This window comes from Vespula pensylvanica, chromosome 18, assembly GCF_014466175.1.
Source record: "Vespula pensylvanica isolate Volc-1 chromosome 18, ASM1446617v1, whole genome shotgun sequence".
In the NCBI taxonomy this organism is placed as follows: Eukaryota; Metazoa; Arthropoda; class Insecta; order Hymenoptera; family Vespidae; genus Vespula; species Vespula pensylvanica.
In genome coordinates, this window is record NC_057702.1 from 401,414 (window position 1) to 426,842 (window position 25,429).

The following is a 25,429-nucleotide window of genomic DNA, read 5'->3' on the forward strand; positions in this document are numbered from 1 at the left end:
TAATTATTTAACAATTTGTTATAAATAAATAATTTGTTATAAACAATTTGTTATGAACAAATATTTCAGAACATATTTAAAGGATAATTTTAAAGAGCAAATGTTCGTATATCTTTGCACAATATCTTTAAACAAAAATGTTTAATAATTTGTTATAAATAATACGTTATAAACAATTTTTCAGTACATATCTAAAGGACGATCTTAACGAAACAATGTTTATGTATTTTTTCGCGATATTAAACAATTATTTACCAATTTCTTATAAACAATTTTCAAGAGTTTCAATAAAATACTTAAAATCTACATTAATACAATAAAATTTATATCTACGGAACGAATAGGATAATAAATGAACATTTGTAGATGTAATATTTTCTTAAAATTAAATTATTACGGATAAGAGGACACGAATTTCTCTTATTTTCATCCACTCTATCGATGTAAAGCTCCATCAAAATCAAAGACGACCACTTCACGAATATTCCTTGTTAGTCCGAGTATTAATTATGCTATGAAGACTACAGCACGGTAATTACTTTCCTGCCACGAACGACTCTCTCGTGGGCTCCTTTTTTCTGCTTCTGTCATGACAAACCTGTTCCTTCGTATCTTTTTTCTCTTCTTTACTTTTCCTCTCGGCCTACTTTCATTCCGAGCTAATAATTAATTTACGATTTAGTCGAGCAACAAATAGATTTATTCTGTATCGATTTTTTAACTTTACTTTTTACTTTATGTTTTTTTCAAACGTTTAACGAATCAAAACGAATGATCTATTTATTAAAAAACAAAGAAACGAACGATTTTTTTTGTTATCCTCTAAAAAAGTTTTATCCTTTTCGATCGAAGAAAAAGTTAGGCCTACGAATCGAGTTAAATTGGCAAATTGTTTCACCTTCGCTCGTACGAATTTTATTTTATATTTTATTTCATCATTAATTTTATAAGAATGTTGGATCCTATACAATTCAGCCGAATTTTTGTATTTTTTAAAAATCGATTGTTTATTGTTCTACATATGTCTATCTGAATCGAGTATCTGAACAAATTTCTTTTACGGATAGCCATAGTAACGAGAAAATTGACATCACTGAACGTTGTATCTTCAATATATACAAAAATTGACACATACTAATATCGTTCGCTGTAGAATATGATCGGCTGTATTATAGTATGCAAAATTTTATCGGATAGAGAGGAAATACCTACCCATGTGCCATTTACGGTCGCAGGTGTTCATACATATATATTTACATAGCTACCTATGTATATTGCGTTTGTTCGGTGGACGAAACTAAACGAATTGATTGACAAGTGCTCGTAACCAGGCCGCTCCCAGTGCAATCCAAAGCAAGATATTATTTAAAATCATTTTTATACCAATTTGTAAGCCTCTATATAATCCAATGTTTTATCGTATCTAAAAATGTATTATATCCCGTTGGAACTCCTACGATTATACCTAGGAAATAATAAACTTCGAACATGAACTAATAAAATTAAAAAAGCGACTGAAGAATTATGCAAGCTCCGATAAATATATATAATCAAACGATTGTATCAAGTACTTAAAATCTATTTCCTACGTTAGAAAGAAATCTTTATTTCTATCGTAAATATTTCAAAGCATCGTAGAATGATCTAAAATTGCTAAAAAATGATCCTAGTCACGTTCACACCCTGTTTTCTTCGAGTGAAGCCGCGAAAACGTGCCGGGGCTACACCCAATGACTGTACAGCGGATGTACGAAACGCGTTACTAGGCCACGGGGTAAGAAATCGATGAAGCCCCCACCCTCTCACCGACCCCTCACCGATCCCCCTGTCAGCGACGTGGAGAGAGCATTCGCTTCTTGGCCGCACCCTGTAACACCCGATTGGTTTTCAAAATACGACCTCCTCTTTACCACTCCTTCTCTCCTTCAACTACTATCGTCCCTGCTCTTTGCTCTTTCAACGTAAGCAGAACCGCTCGTTATCCGTTAAGGACGGCCACGGCCCACGGTTGATCTTTTGCCACCCTCCTGCCTATTTTCTCTCTTCGTTTCTCTATATTCTCGGTTTAGAAAAAATAACTCGAGCTCTTACGATCGATTTCTATACGATTTCGAAAAAAAAAAAAAAAAGAATTCTTCTAAGTCTGTGTTACATAACTCTCTCTAAGTCTTTTTCTCCTGTCTAAATGGAAAATTATATAATTTACAAACATTAATCTTTAGATACGAACTAATTAATTTATAACATTTCAATAAAATGTTTCTAATTTCTTTCAAGAGGCATGTATATCAGCATATTAATATATTGCAAGAGATTTCTTTTAATCACATGTTTCTTCTATAATAGGGATTTGTCAAAATTAATATTTATACGATTTATGATATTAACTTCGATTCTCATATATTTCAGATCTGTAATATTATAGAAAAAATGCAAAAAATAAACTCAAACATAAAAAAATATTCGATAAGCTTTGTTATAGCTGGATGTGAACCTTTATAAACATTACATAGTTTTTCTTGGTTTATTGGAATATTGAAAAAATAATCGGACGAATTATCCATCTATCATTTTTAAATAAATAGACCGCGAACACGGTCAGGTTTAAACAAATTCTTTGATTATAAAAGAATGATATAAAGTACTATGCGAGCAAAAAAATAATTAAAAAATACACACACATATATATATATTACATATACATATATACATGAAAGAATGGAATAACACAGAAACACCTTTATTTTTCATTTAATAATGCCAGGGAGTTAACAATTTAAAATACACCATGTTATACAACATTATATCTACTATATCTATATATATATATATATATATATATATATATATATATATGTATTTAAAATCGTTAACTGACCCACATTATAATTAAAGAAATTTCAAGAGAAATTTCATTCGATTCACTAATGTGAATTTATTGCTAATTTGCAAAATTGCTTTTTACATGGAGAGAGAAAGAGATAGAGAAAGAGAGGAGAAAAAGAGAGATCCGTGCGAATCGTACGAGAGGTTTGAACTAACTCGCTATACGTGACGAGCAAAATAATATCCTTTGTCGATTGGCCGCTCGTGCTATGAACGAGAAGAATACTACATTTTTCGAAATAATAAGTTCGTAGCTAACACAGCCATGAATAATGCCAACGCGATATCCGTTCAATCTCCTCTTCATGCAGATTCGTGGAATCGATTTTATACACTGAATCCCTTCTTCCTCCATTGCCGTTAACGTTGTGCGCACCTTGTAAATATTATAGCTATCGAGCTTGCGTAACAAGAGAAATATTTCATTACAAAATGAAATGTAAAAAGATTGAACTGGATAAAAAATATGATACTGGATGGGTGAAAAATATGACAGAGAAAGAGAGAGAGAGGGGAGGGGAGGGAAAATAGGTGAATCGTGTTGATGCTGAAATCCTATTTGAAATGCAAAATTTTTGAATCTCATTGTAAACGATTAATGACTACAATTGACATGCTTATGATCTCGTTGAAAATATTTCGATTATATTCCTGTCTGTAATATACACATCCTTGAGTTAATTCTCTCTCTCCCTCTCTCTCTCTTCTTCTCTTCCTATATCTTTATCTATCTCATTCGTCTCGTGCTAAATCTCGAAGGTAATAAATTTCGTCGTAATATATGCGCGAATAAAGCAACGAGACAGCGCTAAACATGCGAGCTAACTTTATCCCGTCCTATGTACGGCGATAATGTAAGCAGTCTGCTTCCAAGCTCGAAAAAAGTGCTTTTCTTTCAGCTTTATTCCTTATATATACTTTGGAGATTTTCATAAGAAAACGTTTTTGAACACTGATTTCTATGCAGCTCTTTCAAAGTCATGTAGGATCAAAATTCTAAGAAGATCGTGACTTTTAAAGAATTGCGAAAATGTGTGATGTAAAAGAGAAAAGGAGATGATAATTTTATCATTTTCATACTATATAGTTATATAAAAAATATGATATTAAAAAAATAAAAATTGCGTATTTTCGATAAACAGAAAAATAAAAAAAAGATAATAAAAAGGAAATCACCTTACACTATCTTATAAAATCAATGGCAGTCTACTTGTTCGCGAAAGTCATTTTATAAAGCACCACGAACAGAAATGAGCAGAATCGAGCAGAGTTGTGGGTTGCCTTGAGATTCGACTGTTCAAAGGACGAGAAGGGATAGATAAAGAGAGAGAGAGAGAGAGAGAGAGAGAGAGAGAGAGAGAGAGAGAGAGAGCAAGTTCGTAGCAATTTCCTCAAATGCAGTGCAGCACGTGCTGTGAATTACTTGCTATCGAGAAGTTCACCGAGGGAGCATCACACTACTCACTCACTCACTCACTCACTCACTCACTCACTCTCTCTCTCTCTCTCTCTCTCTCTCTCTCTCTCTCTCTCTCTCTCTCTCTCTCTCTCTCCCCCTTTTGGACTTTCAACGATGAAAGACCAAAATTAATTTTCCTCCTGCATCCGTTATAATCTCCTGTCGTCTTTGCTCGAATCGAAGCTCTACGAATAATAATTGTTTGCTAGAAAACGTGAAAGAGATAGAAAGCAGGTAAAAGATCATGTTATATCATCGTTCAAAAATCGTGAGAAACGTTCTCGTGAAAACAAAAATTTGAGTATTATAGATATCTTAATGTTCGTTCGTATTTATATTCTTGATGCAATATTTTTGCATTTTTCCGATAATAAATATTGATTTAAACAGATTCTGTCCAATTAATTTAAAAATGATTTAACAAAATAAAGCTTCATGAAAAAAATAATTATACGCTGAACGAATATAACTTTACGGTAGACTTAATGCATATTCTAAAAGTTGATATTTCAGCACAGATGTGTAGTAAAACGAAAACCAATTAATGTTGTTGAATTTCGTTTGATTGGCCTGATTTTGAAAATGAGTGACAATGAAATCCATATTCAGTAGTTTTCCAAGAGATGGCAAAGGGTCATTGATCAAAATGGTGCATATATTACCGAATAAAATGTTGTTTACATAAAAATATTACCCATTGATCTTCATAAAAATATGCGAAATTTTGAGAACAACCCAATACCATATTTATCACGTGATCGTTCATAAAGAATTAACCAGAAATATTCATCGAGTTTTCTAAAAATATACGATTAATCCATTACATCGGAATCGAGCTAATGCTTTATCCATAATTCGAATAAATGAAAAAAAAAACGATATTAATGGAGGATAAAACAGAACGGCTATTTATGAGAATCGAAAAAGACCATTTCTGTACCTCGATTCCAGTTCGTTACACGATCGTTCTCGTGCAAATAACAATTTTGCTCGACTAGAATATGTACGATGATTACGGTCATTGTTACGTTGTTTTGTTATCGTAATATATACCTGCCTATTGAAACGAGTACTATAGAAACGCTTTAACGGTTCCTTCCTGCGTATTGGTTAAATGTTTTTTACAAAATGTTCGTGTTTATAATTCGTTATACGTAACGCGATGGAATATTTGTTTTACTTTACATGCCTGACGATACGAAATAAGCGTTGTTTCATAGCTTTTCATTTTCCACGCGATTGATCCATTTTCTCTCGCTACAAATACTATGACTGCATCGGTTCTAATGTGTATAAACTGCAATGATTATCAGAAATATTAATTAAAACGTCTAATAAACTCACCAAAGTATAAAATAATCCAGGACCGTGCTTACTCCGTGGTATCTGTACTCGAAATGATCGAGTATGACTCATATGTTCGCGAGAGCTACGTACTTACAGCTATACCGAAAAAACAACAACAAAAAAAAGACAATTTACAACTCGCTTGTTCGATGTTTATATTTATACCCTGTATCTAACAAAGACCTTTAAATCGTAGTTACCAGAACTACGTATGTATTATATAATAAAATATTATGATCATTAAAAGCGATATATCGATAAGGAATTTAATAAGATAATTTCTCATTAAGAATATTCGAAAGTGTAAAGCGAAAAAATAACATTAGAAATAAGCATCAAAATTGAAATTGCGTTTTTACCGTTATATACGACACATGTTTGTACAAACTATGAAATTTATCGTAATGAAACAGTTACTATTATGGACAGTGTGTTTTTTTAACATCACAAAATAAATTATATTTCTAAATTAATGATTCTCTTTAAACGTAATATCTGGACTTAATTTATTTTAGAGATAAGCTGCTATTAATTTAAAAGGATCTCTTAAATAGACTGCAGATCCTATGACTTTTACCTCTCGCAAATTCAAGTAATAGACGTAAAGTAAAGTATTTTCTTTCGCTTTTCACATTCGTAGCTATTTCAATCTATCATAGTGCGCATTTGTACATATTCCATCTAGAAATTAACTTTACATACGAGTTTAGAAAATTGTCTATGATATTTAAAATAGAAAAAGAGAGAGAGAGAGAAATGGAAAAATCGTTATTATCGTTTCACAAGGATAAACCAAGTATCGAACATAAACCTCGTATATTTAACTTATTCGATTGAAAATTATTATCAGCAACGTTATGAATCAGTTAATAGGGATTTTTAGTGAGAGGGTAAACGAGAGCGAGGAAGGGTTAAAACTATGATATGGGAGGTCTGGCGAAACGCCAGCGTATTTAACGCCGCTTAAATATGGCCCAACGAACGAATAAATCAGAATATAGTAAAAGTGCGTCGATGTTAGCGTGAAGCTATTAACGGTCCATCGTTAAAATGGTAACGAAGGGAAAATAGAGAAAGAGAGAAAGATGCATACACACGAAAAAGGATCGTGGTAGTGGTGGCGACGAAAAGTCGACCGTGTCTCGAAAACGACAAATTGCCGAGCTGCTCTACCGTCACTTTCGATCTTACGAGCAAAGTTTTTAACCCGACCGATCTGGAATTTTAAACGTACTTCTCGGCCGTTCTCACTGTGGTTCAATAGCTTGGAAACTTATGGCATTTTCTCCTAGAATATTAATTATTTCTCCCTGTTTTCTTTCTCTTTATATACATTTTTTCCTCTTTATATATTTTTTTTTCATTATTACAAATAGATAATATATATTACGATACTTTGTGATATTTAGACACGTTAATTTTATATTTTGATATAACACATATCATTCTTTTTCTACCTTTATTATTTTGTTATATTCTACGACATTTTGAAATATTTGTAACTTTATATTTTGTATTACTGACTGTACTTCATATTTGATATTAATATCAATTTATACCCGCAGTGTTTTCATCCTGATAAAATAAATTTTATTCTCTCTCTCTCTCTCTCTCTCTCTCTCTCTCTCTCTCTCTCTCTTTGTCCGTATCGTATCGCTACTTTCATTAGTTATTTTCTTATCTCGATACATATACTTTATTTGTACTTCCAATTAATATTTACAAATTTTTCACTCTTTGACATAATAAACTTTATTATCATCCTCTTGAATTTTTTCGAAAATAATAAAGAGAACATTCTTTGATCTCAGGATTATGAGTTTACGGATTATGATATGAAAAGAGGAAAAAAGAGAAAGAAAGAGTGAGAGAAAAAAGAGCTCGACATTAATCCTTCGACGAATAAACGTTGCTATGGCCGACCTAATTCTCGTAATTGTGTTTTCTCTTTTCGCATCAGAAGTGGAATGCAATTAGAGATCTGGAAAGAACGAATTCGAGTGAAAAAGAGGGAGTGAAAGAGAATGAAGAAGAAGTAGACTCGATCGGTACGTGGACCAACGGGTTACGGTTAATCGAGAAAAATATCAGGATGGTGCGGCCGTGATTTATCGCTTGTTCGCTACGTTTAATCGCGCCTGCTACTCTTCTACAGGCGACAGTGTAAACGCACCGTAACTAATCTGCGATGGCATTTGCCTAGAATAATTACGGCAAGCGGATAATCATTTTCCCTGGAATTACGATACTCTCGTTTCTCGCGTATGACGAGGAGCTTTGTACTTGCGTTAGTTTATTTACTCAGAAAATACTGCGCGTTTTCTTTCTATAAAAAATACCTTCCGATAATTTTTCATGTTTCCTTCCTTTTTAATTCGTTCGTTTCAAAGAGAAAGAATAAAGGATTGTTTGTAAGTCGAGAATTTCAAAGAATCCTCGAGGAAATTCGACGACTAAGTGCATTGCTTCTGTCATAATAACATTCTTCTTTCTTTTCTCAAGAAAAAGTAAAAAGGGCAGAAATCAAGTTTTATCGGAGGATTAGTTAGTTTCTGCAATACCCATCGAATTTTAACATCCACCTACTTTCTCAAATATTCGTGTCAGTAATTTGTTATAAAAGCACCGTAAAAATCCTCCCTTGGAAGATAAACTTTGAGGAAAAACTCATTAACTATTCTAACGTGTGTAAGCGTGAACCACAAAAGTTTAACTTCTCTAGTAGAAAAAGTTTGAGTCGAATCGAGACGAAAAAGATTACCAACGCGTTATTCTTCGAAACTTATCCGTGGCCGTTAACTAGCCTTGCTATTTTTCTTTTCGAGCCATCTTCATTGTTTCTCTTTCTTTAAAGATTTCTTTTGCTCCAAGTGAATCATTTGTATCCGTCGCTTGCAAGAACTAACCGGTCACGAAGCCTACGAACTTTTCACTTTCGAGGATACTACTTTGCTGGAAGCAGTAAATCTTTTTAACCCGATGATATCTTCAATCTCTTTCTTTAAACAAAAAAGAACGAAAGAAACGATTTACCTTCAAATATATCTACTATAGATTTCTTATGTGTAGGTATGTGCTCTTATTATAACGTTTTTATGAGGGAGTATAAAATAGCGCGTTTCTCTCGAGGTCCGTAGTCGTCCTTAAAGCAAATCAGAATTCTCAACGGTCACACCGCATTGAGAATTATTCGAGTGTGTCGCCTAAAATGAGATATAGAATTACTCAAACTTATCCATAAGTATCCATCTTCCAGTAGATAAAATCCACGAGGAAAAGACTCGTGCTGTTCTTACGAAACAGAGATCTTACATTTTCGAGGATAACAAAAATGCTGGTGAAATCGAGTAAGTGTGATTAGGTGAGTTAGATGACTCGTTAAATTTGCGTATTCATGAAGCTGCGTCCTATCCAAAACTAAGATGTGGATATTCCGTGGGGAATTCACGAAATATCACGCATTCGATATTCCATTCGTGTATTTTCCCGCCAATGTTCGCGGCTCTCATGTAATTCCAATTTGGTTTGGCGCGACGCACAGCTATGCTCTTCACTCTGCCCTCTCGTCTACCCTCCCTTCGTTGCCACTCTTGAAAGCTTGCCAAAATAATTTCGAGAGATGGGGAAAAAAGAGAGCTTCTCTTTTTCTCTGAAACACTAGAGTGACTTCTCTTCGTTTCGCGTATAACACTGTGAATTGATTCGGAAAATGGAATTATATACCATCACGCGTTTTTCTATTCGCTTTATTTATTTATTTATTTATTTATTTATTTATTTATTTATTTATTTTTCCATTTTTCCATCACAGGTTTGTTTATCGAAGTAGCAGGTTTAATTACTTTTCCTTTACTTAGTCCTCAACCAGCTTCGAACGTTTTGTCTTTGAGTGACGCACAAAACTGTGTGCAATCACTTTACAAATATAAGTTTTATTTTACTTTAAATAAAACATGCAGAGCGAGAGCGAGAGCGAGATAGAGAGAGAGAGAGAGAGAGAGATGTACGCGAACAAGAGATAAGGAAATAGAACACAGTTAGATTTATACGAAAGAATGATTATATGACTAATTCGATTACTCATGACGAAGAACGATCCTTCCGAGTTTCAAAAAATAACAGTCGAACCAGTTTTCTGTCGCTAAACGATCCACGCTCGTAACAAATCTCTCTCGCTTTTCCTCTTTCCTCTCTCCGTTTGCTCGTTACAAAACTCGCTCTCGACGCAATAGCCGACAAAACTTGATTTGCTTTCAGTTGCATATTCGATCGATCAGCCGTACGTTGAGATCGAAACGATTTTGGGATTTTAATCCGAAAGATGAGATTCAAATGAAACGCAGGAAATCCTCTTTCCAATGTTAACTCTTCTTCCAACGTTCACCGAAAAAAAAGAGAGATCAAAACTTTTAGAATCTTGTATATATTCGTCCAAAAATAAAAAAGTCAAAAGTTCTATACGATTCGAACGTACGTAAGATCGACAAGGTATTATATTCCCTAGAAGATACCATAACTTCTTGCAAGTATTACAAAAATTTCCTTTTGATATCATAATCGTGAGACTTCACTTGCAAAAAGGGTTAAAAGGATTAATTTAGTAGCAATTGAAGTACAAGACGAACACTTCGCGTTAAGAAATGAATCCAATTATTCTATTACTTAATACATCCATAGAAATAATGGATGTTTCGTGTTATCTCTCTCTCTCTCTCTCTCTCTCGCTTTTTCCATCTTTCGCAAAGATAATTCGACAAATTAAACGTCGAGCTTGTCAAAAGAAATCACAGCGAACTTTGCTCTTCTTCTTGATCATAGAACAAGTTGCTATTGACATTATTGAGTAAAGTGGAAATGATTAGACGATGAACGAAAAAAAAAAAAAAAAAGAATCCACGAGTAAAATTGTAGCCCGAATAAAAAATCAACAAAATTCGAATCGAACAACGTAAGCTTCTATATTCTCTCCTCCAAGTTATGAATTTATTCATCGTATGCTAATACTTGATTAATGAACCATCAATATGTTATTCCGTAACGATGCCCAGGCAAAAACGACTGTACGACGAGACTCGACGAGGACGTCGTGAAAACGTCGTGAGAATGGAACGGATGCGAATGCATTAATTATTTTTTTGCTCGTACGATACTCGTACGAAAGATCGATGACGTTAATTAATTATTTTTCAGTACGATTATATAATGTATGTATATATTATAAATTATATAATGATTGTCTTTGTTGATTCGCGGTTAGAAACAACCGGAGGAGTAGGAGTGACGAAGTTAAAGTAAAAGGGAAAGAGCTGGGTAATTTCCCGGAAGTTAAGATCCTCGTGGCAATTCGCAAGCGTAATCGAAAGCACTTGTCGCTCGAACGAGGTCATTAATAGGAACCGCTGTGAAATGGGAGCGCCATATTGCTCGGGAGAGGCCATGCGAGTTTCCCAAGAGAGCTAAAGAGGTATAGAGAGAAAGAGAGCATTGAGGGCGTCTCTTGGAAAATTCTCGGCGCCAGCATATACCGGCACGTCGTTTGTCTACTTTTAGCCAAGACGAACTACCAAATTCAAAATCTGAAGAGAAGAGCTACGAAATTTCGATGTTGGAGGGAACTCTGCTGATGGGGTCATATTATCGAGGTCGTTCGAGGTCAACTTCACGCCTAAACTTCAGTTTTCCGACTAGAGCCGAGTAGAAGATAATCTGATTTTCAAGGGATCGTTTTCCGTTGTATCGTTCCCTTCTATCGACTTTTCGCTGAATAATTTACACGAAAAACTTTCATATACGTATCTCCTTAACATCGAACGATCGATTCTATATATGGCAATCGAGACTTTATCGAATCATCTCATTGAATATTATCTTAAAATATCTTCTTTCATTTCTGTATCACTCTTTTAAAACTTATGAAATATATAATATTTACTCGGAGGGAGAAAAGTTTCGTATACATGTATCCTTTTAACGTCGAACAGTCTTTTATATTATGTTATATTTATGTATTCTATTTAGTGAAAACTTTTACGTTAAGTTAATATTGAAAATTATTATGGTTTGAGGTTTAAGATACTTTTTATTACATGGGCAACTTTTTCTTCCAAAAAATCTTTTTATAAAATAACACAAGATTAAAGTAACTTTAAAAGCAGTAAATTTATGAATGGATATAGTAAAACACAAGATTAGCAAGATTAATGCACTTGTACAATTTTTATCAATAGCACAAGGAAAGTGTTCAAAAAAGATTAATTCGATTAGCTAATGTATTTGTGAGAACGTTAACATATTTTATGTCAATCTTTTTATCTACGTGTCTTTATTCCCTTACTCCATCGTCATAATCAGTAATAAAAAAAAAAAAAAAAATATAATTGAATATTCGCAGTTCAGGCCTAGATCGCAGAATACTTATTAGAAAATATTTATTATAAAAATATCTTACGTACTACGACGTACGATTAAATTCACCGTTTAAATTATTACAGAAAGCTCGACTTTATGATAAGCATATCTTTATAAGCGGCACATCTTTATAGAATTTATTCGATATTCTTAGCGAACGATGAGAACAGGCAAGAGTAAAAAAAGAAAAAAGGAAAGTTGAAAGGTGTTAAGAAAATCAGAAAAATCTGCGTCATCGCTAAAGGGCATCGTCTACCGTCGGAAGCTCGTGATCTTGGAAGTTGGGAAACTGTTCGTTCGTCGGACAAGAAGCCATACTGTGACTAATTCATTAACGCCGTTAAACGTAATCGCTTGCGATTCCCTTCTCTCTCTCTCTCTCTCTCTCTCTCTCCCTTTTTTATAACTTTTTCTTACCTCACAAGATCTCTATAGTCTCAACGTTTTTTATCGCTCGCTATATTCGATTTAACGCGCAAAGAAAATTCTGATTCTTATCTCTCTCATGAATCTTTTTCTTTTTACGTTTTATTTAATTCTACACTCTACCATCTACTTTTATATTCTTTCAAGTTCCATCTCGTTTGCGATAAAATATACTGATATATCTCTAGAACACGTCTGTGGAAAATATTAGCGCGAAAAAATTTTTTTCTCACTACAAGTTTTTACAGAAAAATTGTCAATAACGGATGGATGGAGGTTCGACTTTGGTATTCATTCGTAGTATTGCGTTAAATACGATCTGTATTATATTTTTGATTCGACAAACGTTATCCAGAGAATATTAGATAACATTTGATGCGAAATGATTCGATCATTGCATTCTGTTACAAAATCGATCAGGATAATAACATCGTTGTAACGAGAACGTAGTAGTTTCGTGTCGGATTCCGATCATTAAATGTAATTTTAAAGCGATTTTTCAGCGTCGTTCACCGTTCAATTGATACAACCAATTTCTGTTACGATAACCACCCCCATTTCATGACAAGGACGTCGAAGAAGAGGAGCAAAAGAGGGTAGAGAAAAAACCGACGACAACGTCCGAACGATTTATCTGGTATTTCGTATCGACGTTCTGGATTGATTAATAGCGAAAGAAAACGAGTCTCGATAGAGCATTTTCAGGTCGAATCTACGACTCACGATAAGCATCTTCTCTCCGTATATCCATTATCGAACTATCGAGGCCTCAAGAGGATTCGTCGAAAATAAGCAATCGAAAAGTCTTGTTTTATCGTTGCTTGATAGAAAATCTCGATGCCAGGAATTACAAACTTTTTAACATTCAGCTGCCAGCTTTTTAACTTTTACCATGAAAAATATATTTATTAATTAAATTTGCTTTCGTGTTATCAGTGATGTCATTTCAATATTTTTTTCTCTTTTCGTAACTTATAAAATGTGTTTACGTACGATCATTTTTCATACATCCTTTTCATTAAATTACTTATGATTTTTTAGGATTTTTCTTATACGTCGATATAAATAAAAAGTGTGACTTTCAAGTCACATTATAGAAGCTCGAAAAAAAAGCATCTGGACAAATTTAATAAATTTTGGCAAACCGATAAGATCGAGGATCGAAAGGTCGATTTAATTTTTCTTTTCTTTTCTTTTTTTATCAAGTATTTCGGAGTTCATCGATTTTTGCACGATGCGATAAAGAAAACTTTAATGATGCAGGCAAATGAAAGAAAAAGAAAAGAATAGAAAAGATCGACTCGAATATCGGCGAACGTTTCGTAGAGAAATTTTTTGTGCTTCTTCCTCTCGAGAAGCAAGAAACATCCGTGATTACCCGACTACGCATCATTAAGTCCTCGATATAGCGTTAAAACGCGAATACGGAACCAACGCTCTTTTCTTGTTCTCTTTATTTCCTCCAACGCAATATCCTTTTTTTGAATCTTTGTTTCCCGAACGTCCATTACCTTATTTGTCCTAGGAATAACAGGCCCGACGATCGTTGAAAAAGAATGGTTCGAGTTTCGTGTTTCTTTTTACTTTTCTTTGTTTTTTTTTTTTTTTTTTTATTATTTCAAACAAATTTCTTCTTTCGATATTTTGTTTTTCCTTTTTAATTTTGATATAAAACTAAACGTAGTAGAAATGGCAAATCGCTTTCTATGTTCTAACAACGATATTACGTCGAAAAATAGAAAACATAAAAGAGAAATAAATGGGATATATAGATTTACGCGTATACGATGTTTTGATATCACCCTGTAGAAACGCCCGTATAAAATGCGCGCTCTATTTGTTTGGCACACGTTATCGTTCCATTTAATACGATATGACGAGCCAGAGTGTGTATGAGAGAGAGAGAGAGAGAGAGAGAGAGAGAGAGAGAGAGAGAGAGAGAGAAGTAGAGATAAAGATAGAGAGAAAAATTCATGGCAATATCGAGAAACTGGTCCCATATAATATAGGATTTCCTAATCGTAAGCTAAATATGCCATACCACCATTTTTCAACTCGGACAAATTTTGTTCTCTGTACAATATACTCTTTTATTCTCAACTTTATTTTCTTTGATAAAAATATAATCATTGTTGTTATTGTATATTATTGTTCACATTGTTCTCTTTCACTGACAAAGGATATGTCAAAATTGAAAAACTAATGAATCAATATTGTTTATTTTACGAAAAAAAAATTATTTAAAAGTTATTCTCCAACGAGCAAATCTTTGAAAGAAAAAGATTACACAATCATATTATTTTGTACACATAAAAACTTTTCTTTTTGATCTTTTTATAATAAATCCTACATAAAAATGTAAATAGGTGTATGCGTCTACTCTCGTATGTATCTAAACTGCTAAATGGATCGTCTTGAAATTTGGATGATTAATTTTTTACGAACACTACTAAAATATGTAAGTACAAAAAAATTTATAAAATTCGTAGTCGTTCACAAAGTGCGAATATCTTTAAATAAACTATAGAAGCGAAGCTGCGTGATGTAATAAAAATAAAAATGAGATGAATCTTTTGTGTTTTTTCTATTTAACAAGAAAAAATAATGCCGAAAGTATAAGACGATTAAAGAGAAAGCTCGTTCGAAAAAGATAAAAATAAAAATTAATCAAGTTGTCATTTTCATAGCGGACAACAAAAGTTAGAAAAAAAATCTGCACCATCGTATTTCGTTGTTGGTATTAACATACTACTTTTTTTTTAGCTTACGACGTTTCACGACGTTTCTGAGAACGTAAACACGATTATCATCCTGTGGTGAAGATAAAAATCACGAAAGGAAATTTGTATATGGGTAAATACTAGAAATAATTAAATGCGAGAGAACCTTCTGTTTAAGCACGCACCACTTTTATATCGTTTAGAATCGTCCATGATATATATGTATATATATGAGCCACACACATATCTATATATAGAAGCTTTAGCACTCATGCGGATAAAGATAGTAATTTTTCAAAAATCTAGGTCGTCCTTTCCTCCAGCAAGCGACATGCTAAGATGTACGTTTTTCACGACTTTAACTTCCCTTTCTTCCTTTTTCCCTCCTTTCTTTTTCTTGAAAGCCTACATACTATTTTATGTCATACCGTACTTTGAATCATCGAATTTATAGCATTTAATACGTTGATGATTTTTAAATTCTACAAAATATTTACAATTGCGAAATTGTTATTTTTTAAAATGAAAGGAAAGTTTGATTATCATAAAATACAGATATGTAAATTACAGTTTTGAATATTAATGTCCACTACACCATACTCGCGTCTTCTTTCATTTACATCTGATTTTAATTAATGAAAATACAATAAATAATAATAAAAGAAAAAATGAACGTGTTAACGAACATGTTAAATCGAAGATTTAGAAAATTAGCTTGCTTTTACATGAATTACTTGTCTCCGACGTTTTCAATCTAACAAAAGTGTAAGGATCTAAAAAAGAAAAAAATGCAAGGTAAGAAATGCCCGAGAGTCGCGTTCAGACTCAGGTATGCGTAGAAACGAGTATGGACCAGACAGATACGAGGAACGCGGATGTGAATGCTAATTAACGTGAATGTTTTCTCTACGGAAAGAGAAAGAGAGAGAGAGAGAGAGAGAGAGGGAGAGAAAACTGCCAAACGAGAATTCCACGGCATAAGTGCTATAATCCGGAAGAATTTAAGGGGATTAAATAATAAAATACGCTTGTTACACAAACAAACAAGTACAGTACGCACACAAGAGTGCATTTATCTTAACCACACGAACGAATTCCTTAGACGGTTATTTAGTTACTTGAAAAGGATCCGACAGCTTGGTCACGCGTATATCACTACTGTCTCTCTCTTTTTCGTCCTTCTATTTTCCCGAGTAAAAACGACTTTTTCCTTGGGTCATTCTCGTTTCTCGGATTAGAAAATTCTTTCTTGAAATTCTCTGTCCTTTCACGTTCAACTTTGTGAAAAACACGATGGCCGTGTCTGAGTATTATTTTTCTTTTCGTTTTTTATTTCCGATGAATAAAAGGGATTTCTATAATGAAAAGGGTATAACGTGACGCAAACAGTACGAGCTCAACACATGTGAATATTGCACATGTAAAATATAAGATAGAAATAGAGGTGTAACAGAAGAGATTTGAATAGTGGAAGGGGTATTTCCAGCAGGTACCATTAATGCATCTCATTGGATGTACACAGATAAATAAAACAAAAAAAAAAACACTTTGAATTTATCGCATGCAACACGCGTCGGCAACGAAGGCTGGATTTGTAAAGCAATACTTTTGTTTCCGACGGTAATCCCTTGCGAGCCATTCGCGTGGTTTTGCGCCAAGTTTCGACGTTTCGCTCGTTCGACAAAATTCGATTTCAATTTTATTGAAACTGATGACGAATAGAAAGCGATTTTGATAGCTAACCACTTTTGGCTCATTCCATTTCTCAAAAATATCTTCTTCTTCTTATTCTAACAAATTTACTCCTTTCAAGGAAATGTGCAGCCTAAAAAATTGATATATTCGAGTACGATTTGGAAGAATGGTCCAGTATGAACTGGACCATTAATAAAAATCGTATCAAATATAAAATATCTCAAGTGAAAAGACTTTAGCAACTCTCTCATAACCGTACCACAATCATTGAAATTTTTACCGACTCGGCTAAAAATTCGCAAGTAATTTTGCAAAGTACAAATATACATTGCACTTGTAAGACTGACGAAACGAGTTACGTGATATATTAGCTGCATCGAAAGCGCGCGGGAAAACTCCGAAATGGACGATTTTTGTCGCGTCAGCTCAAAGAGAAAACGCCCTCTCTTTTTCGTCTTTTTCCTTTTTCTTTTTCCTAGAAAATTTGCGTTCAAAGAGTGAACAAATATCGATATTTTCTTACTATCTACTCGTTCTCCATTCTCGAAATATATTTTATAAGCCTGTACAAATAGACAGGAGTTTTCAGTTACCATTGCGCATAAATAGCGTTTACATATTTAATAAAAATGAATATGGAATGCAGAGAGAAAAAGAAGGAGAGAGAGAGAGAGAGAGGAAGATTAGCTTGTAAAAACATCGGAGAAACAGTCCATCATCTTGTGTCCCACCACACTCCGCTTGACGACGGTGATAAAAACGTGTTCTATTTTTCCATTCGACGTATAGCCGACGGATAGAGAATTCAATATATTTTCAAGCTTATCGAGCAATACATACGCGTATTCGAATATCGTCAAACTCCAAAAAGCTCTCGCAGAGAAAAATCTCGAGTAACACAATCGTTCCACATCCATGACTTTGATGTACTCTCAGAGTTCGTCACAAAAATTTCATTAACTAGGAATCATAAAATTCTTTTGAAGAATCACGAAAGCTTTTTTGGCTATTATCGTTACAATTGGTACTTCGTGAAAGAGGGCAAGAGAAAAAAAATAGATTTCTCTCTTTTTCTTTTTTTTTTCTTTTTTTTTTTTCTTTTAATAGCTACTCGTCATATAAAGAATTTTGAACGTGGAATGAGCAGAATTAGGTTCTCTTCGTAAAGAGATTAGACCGAATAGAACGATGAGGAGATGCGTAATCGTATAAAGTCAATTTTCCACAAGTGCATTCGCAATATGCAGATCCGCCCATTCAAAGCTTTCCTCCGTTTCTAGTCTCGGACGCAACGTCCACTTCGCGATATTACGAGAGGTTAGCTCGTATATGCTTCTCTCCTTATATCTACACCTATTTACATATATGTAGATACATATTTTTGTTCTCTCACCTTCTGCATCTCATGAACTCGCTCGAATACGTTAAATCTAACGAAACTTCTCTTCGTTTTATATTCTTTTTTTTATATCAAAGAAAGGATTTTTCTCTTTCTTTGTTAATAAAGCGTTATTTAATTAAAATCGATAAACTTAATATATTTCCTTGTTAATATTCTTCGGCATATTTGAAATACGGCAAAATTACTAATCAGTTTTCTTTTCGGACTGATGCGGCAACTTACTCGAAGATTCTGCGACGCGTTTCTATCTAAACGTATTGAGAAATAAATAATAATAAGCGCGTATCTTCCGACGAGAACAGAGGACAAAGAACAGAGAACGAAGAACTCAATTTTTCTCACCGGGTTTCGCGCGCAAAATTATGATCATGTTCGCACGTATAGCTTCTAATTCTAGATACATAAGGATCTAAGTTTAACAAGAAACGATCAAAGAGCGAAGGAAGCTTATCGCGGGAAACGACAAGACCATTAAAACTTTTATACCCAGCAATGTCTCAAGAATCGATCTTTTCGTTCGCGAGTAGGTATCGTCGGAGATCAAAGTTCTTAGAATACGGTTGAGCCGACGAAAAGTCAGGGGAACACGGCTTCGATATATAACAAAACAAAAATTGAATATAATTTTCTCGTGAGAGAGTTTCTCGCAAGAAAACGATTTAAAAAACATTTTTGTCTTCATAATATATAACGCATTAAGAACGAAGGATTGGCTCTGTTAGGGAGTTCGTCGAATGGACGAAAGTTCGAAAACGCATCACTTTCCGTAAATTTATTCCAGGCACGTAACTTCGCTCTCTCTCTCTTTCTCTCTCTCTCTCTCTCTCTGTCTCTCTCTCTTTCTCTCACATTACCGCTATCGCGATCGATCACGTATCCGAAAAAAACAAACGTACCGAGGTAGGTGCTGTTGGTAATAACCCAGAAGAGTTTGAGCGGATCAACCATTAAACCACGTTCATCGCATAAACGAACGATTCACACAAAGTTGGTCTTTTCGACGCTTCCCTAAGGATCAATCCAAAATCGCGGACAGAACGCACCCTTTGAAACGATCGATTTCACGCACTACGCGAAAGTATTAAACACTTAGAAGCACAAAGTAGAAGAGCGGCGGTCGGAGTAGGGAACCGCGGCACCACCTCCAAGTTAGCGACTCGTAGTCGAGAGACTACGAGGACTAGGACAAGGAGAAGAAGAAAGAAGAGGAAAAGAGAGAAAGAGGAGGAGGAGACGGAGTAGGAAGACGAGAAGCGCCGCACGCGCCTTTCCCACTTCCTCTTCTTCGACTTCTTTGGTCGCCGAGTAGTAGTCTCCTTTTCTCTGCTCTATTTTCCACGGCGTCTCAATCTTACAAATAATACGTTTGTCTATTATCCCTTTCTTTCTTTCTCTACTCGTCTCACTGCTCGCGGTTCCAACGTTATCTCGAAGCGAAGCGACGTATCCGTACGTCCAGTACGGCGGCTGTCATCGACATGTTTTTATCGCGGTGTATATCGCCGTCCTGCGGGTGGGTGGGCGCGCGCGCGCGCTCGTGCGCTCCTCCGAGAGTAGGAAAGAGAGGGAGAGGGGGGAGGGCTAGGGGGAGAGGGGAATGACGGCGAAGGTGGAGTGGTGGGTGTTAAGCGCGTTCTACGTACGCGTTGGTGGTAGCGATGGTGGTAGCAGTGGTGGTGATGGCGGGGCTCCGGCCCGAGCCCAGATTTGCGCAGCCGCGCCAAATCAGTCGGGGCGCACAATCCACCCTCAGTCAATATACTGTGTCACCGCGTACAGAACGCGGAATCGTAGGAATGCGGTCTGTAGGACCATCCGCGGATTTCTATGACGCCGAACTCTCACCAACGATCTCTTCCAATCCGTTTTCTCCTCTCCTCTTCTTCTCCTCTTATTCCCACGCTCTATAATATTCGCCGAGATATACTCGTCGACTGATTTCTAAACGAGCTGCGTCGTTATTGTCTTCTTTCATCGGAAACACTTCTCCTCTCTTTCTTCTTTCCGAAGGTTCGGTATGATTAAAGGAAAAAAATATCGTACGGAAGAAACGATCCGAAAGCTCGTCGCATGTTCGATCGCGTAATCCTGCATTTTGCGTGCAACATTCAAACCGGCTTAGCTGCGTAAAGCTCTGTTGAGTACATTCTTTCTCAGCATTTTTGCAGCAACACGGTGTAATATAATTCCTACCCTAGAAACTCGATGAAACAATGACATTCGATTTATATCGTATGAGCAACAGGCTTCCAATAGAAATATCGAGAGATCTGATACGCGTCTCGTTATAATTGCACGGCCTGAAATGCCAACTGCTCGGAAAGAAAGTGTCCGAGGTGGGATGACCTAATCTTCGCACACGATACCGGGAAAGCGGTTAGCGAGAATGTAGTCGTGCGTTGTATGCACAAGTCCTATTACGTAAGCCAGCACTATCGAGATGGACGAGAGGCTGGAGAAGATGCTGGGAGACAATGTCGGATGCGAGTGTGGCCCGTTGTCTATCTTCATGAATGTCTCGAGCTATTTGGCGAGATAGGAGCATGCGGGTGCGGCCACACGGACGACGCGACAGCACTCTCTCGTCGACTCGATCGGCCTTCTCGACGTCATCGACGTACGGATGCTTTCGAATCTACCGTCAAAACTTCATCGAACGATAAACGTTTCGGACAGGAGCTTCCCTTCTCCTTTTCTTACCCTTCATTACCCTTTCGTCGATATGACGTTGATGTTGTCTTGCTAAGAACAACGTAACTTTATATTTTTATACTCTCCGATCGTTTTAATTATGCTATTAAAACTGTTAAAAAAAAAAGCGCGTGATTTTTCAGTCAAAGCGATATATGAAACATTAATTTGACGGAATTCTTTTTATTACGCGACAAATAACTTGATAATTATCAAAAGCTTGGCAATAAGTCCTTTTAATACATTTTAATCGCAGCTCTTCTGAAATTTTCTGAAAATATGTTCTCATTCGAACATTCCATTGAAGAGAGAAATAGTGACATAGAGTGAACTTACTTGAAAGAGAAAAAGAAAACGAGCACATATTTTGTGAAAGGAGAATGTTTAATAACTTCAACACAGAGCGTTTTTAGTTAGCTTCTTACTTTTAATGCATAAATTAATTTCTTGGTCGGCATCTATATTTACATCTCTCCTCTCCCTCCCTCTCTCTCTCTCTCTCTCTCTCTCTCTCTCTCTCTCTACACGTATATGTATATAGATATTTTAATATCCAAAACTATATTAATCATTGAATTTCTTATAATATTCTAATATTTTATTACGAGTACTACACTACCATGAAACTCTATTGTGCATTATTTTGTACCATATTTTGACTGCATTTGTTTCTTACTCTCTTATAATGTTTTCTCCTTGCTTTCCGCACTGTTTTTGAAACCAATGGAAATAAATTATATTTCTTTCTCTCCTTCTCTCTCTCTCTCTCTCTCTCTCTCTCTCTTGCGCAAACATATTGTAATATAAATTTTGAAAAATAATGTAAAATGTGCAAAACACGTCCTTTGGGTATTTAAAAAGTAATAGACTTTCTTTTACCGCGCTCTGAATTTCCGAGAGGTCAAAAAACGAGATAGATTTTTCAATTTATTCTGTAGAAACAACGAGAAAGAATGTATCCGGTGATTTACGAATTCGAATGGTCAGTATCGGAAAGAATGCAGTTTCTTTCTCGCTAAAACAGATATACAAACTGTGCCAAGAAAGTAAAGAAAGAAGAACAAATTTCCAATGCTTTTTCTCTATTTACTTTAGCAAACATTTTTGAGTTTACTCGGTCAGGCCGTACGGGAATTTCTCTTGGCCCTTCTTAGTTCGCGTCGTCCCATTACTGCACTTTGCTTCGAAGAGATTTCATTTCGAAAACAGAATACCCTGATAGCTAGCGAGAGCTCAGGGTAAATACGTTGTCTCGAAGCTTATTTCGGGGCGCGATGTAACGAGGAAGAGAAGAGACAATCGATTGACACGCACTCGTATGTATCTACGAACTGGAAACGATGAAATTTTTTAGATACTTCGTAAATATTTCCATCGTTAACTGAAATGATAAAACCGTACGAAAATATCTCTACTAGCTACGATTCGACTACTTCCCATTCCGCGCACGCTACTATTGTAATAACAATTATTATCATTATTATCACCGTATCATTTGTAATTCTCAAATTATGATTGTTTTTATACCATTATCGGGTTTCTATAATTAGCATCATTATTATTAATTACTCTTAAATATCATTCTAACTCGAATGGTCTCATTCTCACTTTTTAACGATCGCACCCTCTCTCTTTTCAATGTAGAAAATTACAATGAATTAAGATCCGTAAGAAACACAACGTGTCAGGTTTAATTATAGAAGAAAATTTTAAGAGAACTTGTTACTTTTGGGAATCGACCTACCCATTCGTAACAATTATCGAAATTTACTCGTTCTATTCGGCGAACTAATGTAACTGGAAGTTGGAGAGGGTCGATCTACGAGAAGGTGCTAGAAACTAATCGAGAGAATCCGTCGAAAAAGTTCGTCTTACGGGGCTCCTAAAAAGCACTTGAGAAGCAATACCCTTTCGATCTTACCTAGCATCGAGAGTATCGCTTCTTTTTTTTATGGCACCTTCGAAAGGCAGTCAATGAAACATGCTAGAGAGATTGCTACGACTTCAACGTAGTTTTTCGAAAACTGCCGTTGAAATAATAAAAGAACGATTCGTAAAATACACTCTCGAATCGTCAATGTTTTTCATTTCTCTTCATTATTATTTATTACGCAAACATAGTAGATGAAAAATAAAGAGAGGGAGAGAGAGAGAGAGAGAGAAATGCTAGTTAAATTTAAGCACGTTTCATAAATTTCAAGAATTTAAATACGTAAACGTTAGTTGAAGGCAACAATGCGTCACTTTTTCTTTTCAATTTTTACCACGTCCCGAGAGAATAACCAAACGCAAAAATTGGAACATAGGCGTCTAGGGAGGAAGCTCGTATTACTCTTATTGAATAACTTTGCACGAAACCGTAGTATGATTCGTGTTATTTAAAAAAAAAAAAATCAACGATTATTAAATCTACCGAAAAATTATATCCGTTCTGTTTAAACACTTTTCTTTTTATTCCAAAAGTATTTAAAACAAACTTTTCTTCTTCGAAAATAATTTTAATGGAATTTTTAATAAGGAAAGAATTTTCGAAAGAGAGATAAAGTTTTATTTCAAGATAATTTCATAAGAATTTTTCTTCTTTGAGATTAATTGTAAACGTATAATTTAATTAAGCGGACAACACTTTTCTTTCGGTAGATATAAAGTTTGTCCATACATTTTTCGGATTAATACATTCTTTCGACTAATCCTAAACGATCGATCCTTCCATTACAAGTTACGATAGATATAAGAAGATCGAGAGAATACTTTCCGTCCAAAAATATTACTGGCCATCTCGGAGTTCTCTCACGTAGACGAGACGGAAAAGAATGGGACACCTTTGCAGTGACGTACGAGTTTCTTCCTTCTCGAGGTCAGAAGTAGATTTTTCCAACATCTCGAAGAAGAAGAAGAAGAAGAAGACAAAGAAAAATAAGACGTAGAGAAGAAGAGAAAAGAAAAGAAAATAAATGAGAAGGAACGAAAAGAAACGAAAAGGAGGCCGAGTTCCGCGGGATTAAAGGCAGCTGCTCGTAAAAAGGAGTTACGCCATAATTCCTAAACCTCTAGTTTTATTAGAACGATCCAAAGAAACGAGGACACTGGTTACGGGACTCCAAACACCGAGAGCTCGGATAACGCGAGACGATAAAACCGTTTGTTACTTCTCCTTGGAAAATGCAAGAGAATTCTTCCTTCTTATCTTACTTCTATCTCATGATCGGCCTTCTTTTGTTCTTACTTTCGATACGCGACTTCTATGTCTAAGATGATAGTTAAGATAAAACCTATTGGAAGATGCTGCGAGCACGAGCGTATCATTTTTTTTCTCGATTCGAGAAATCTCGATCAGCAATAGTATAAAAGATATATGCATATCTGAATAGAAAAGATAAAACGACGATATTTTCTGTGTTTTGGTTAAGAAAAGAGATAAGTGGAACGTTTACTTCTACTCGATATTCTTTTCAAATTAGTACTACTTCCTATTATCGGTATCATCGTAGTAATCGTTTTACCATTACGTTATATTATTACACAAAATGAGGCTATAATTTTTATCATTTTTAATATCTCCATGCTTTTTGAAAATATAGAGAAACTCTGTTTACAAAAGTCCTACGATAATAAGAACAAGACGGGTGCAAGGTAAGCCCCACAATACTTATAACGAAGGAAAAATCTTTGGAGTTTCCGATCTTTCAATTTCGTAGATCGGCGATTATTAATAAATCTTTTATATCTTATTGTAAATAAACAAAATCAAATTTACGTAATTATAATGAACATTTTTATGATTTCTTTATCGTTAGGTCGTTTTCATGAAAAAAACAAAAAAAATTTAATTTTAAAAATTATTAACAAAATCGATTTTATTATAACAATATTATTGCTATGTTTAAATAAATAGAGAATAAATTACGCTTGAAAACGGTGGTTTTTTCAAGTCTCTACGACTTTTCGTTCCGAAGATATTGCCTTCGAAAGATTTCCATTCATAATTACTATAGTACAGCTGTTCGTAGTACGAGTAGTAGTAATAGTACGGTTGCGTAAATTCTCGGAATTTATATAGGTCAGTGTGTCACCAAGCCAATATGAATGAAATTATATAGATTAGTAGGTCAATGTAAATGCCTTCCATTTTTATGGGAATATCTCCGAAACTAAAAGTCGCACAGATTTAAAACAAACATCATTTTAAAGGACAAAATCTTCTCTATTTGTTCAACTTACTGTTAATAATTAATCAACGATTTGTTATAAACAATTTCTTATAAACAATTTTTATAAACAAATTTTTACGAACCAAGGTCATCTTATTTCACCAAAAAAAATTTGGATTGCGATTAACTTGTAAAATTACTTAAATTAAAAAATTGTTAATAAACAAATCATTTTTTTATCGAA

At 34.8% G+C, this 25,429-nt stretch overlaps 1 protein-coding gene across 9 annotated transcripts in view; it reads right to left on the minus strand.

The window, feature by feature from the left end:
• The window catches only part of LOC122635417 (neural-cadherin), a 75,825-nt gene that overhangs the window by 11,876 nt on the left and 38,520 nt on the right, over positions 1-25,429 (minus strand). Inside the window, exon 1 of one of the 9 annotated variants that reach the window (XM_043825624.1) lies at positions 19,240-19,787. The exons of the other annotated variants lie outside the window; for them this stretch is intronic. Coding sequence (XP_043681559.1) covers positions 19,240-19,291 — 52 coding nt within the window. The 5' untranslated portion in view covers positions 19,292-19,787. Of the gene's footprint in view, positions 1-19,239; positions 19,788-25,429 lie in introns of those variants that run through there. 9 annotated transcript variants of the gene reach the window in all.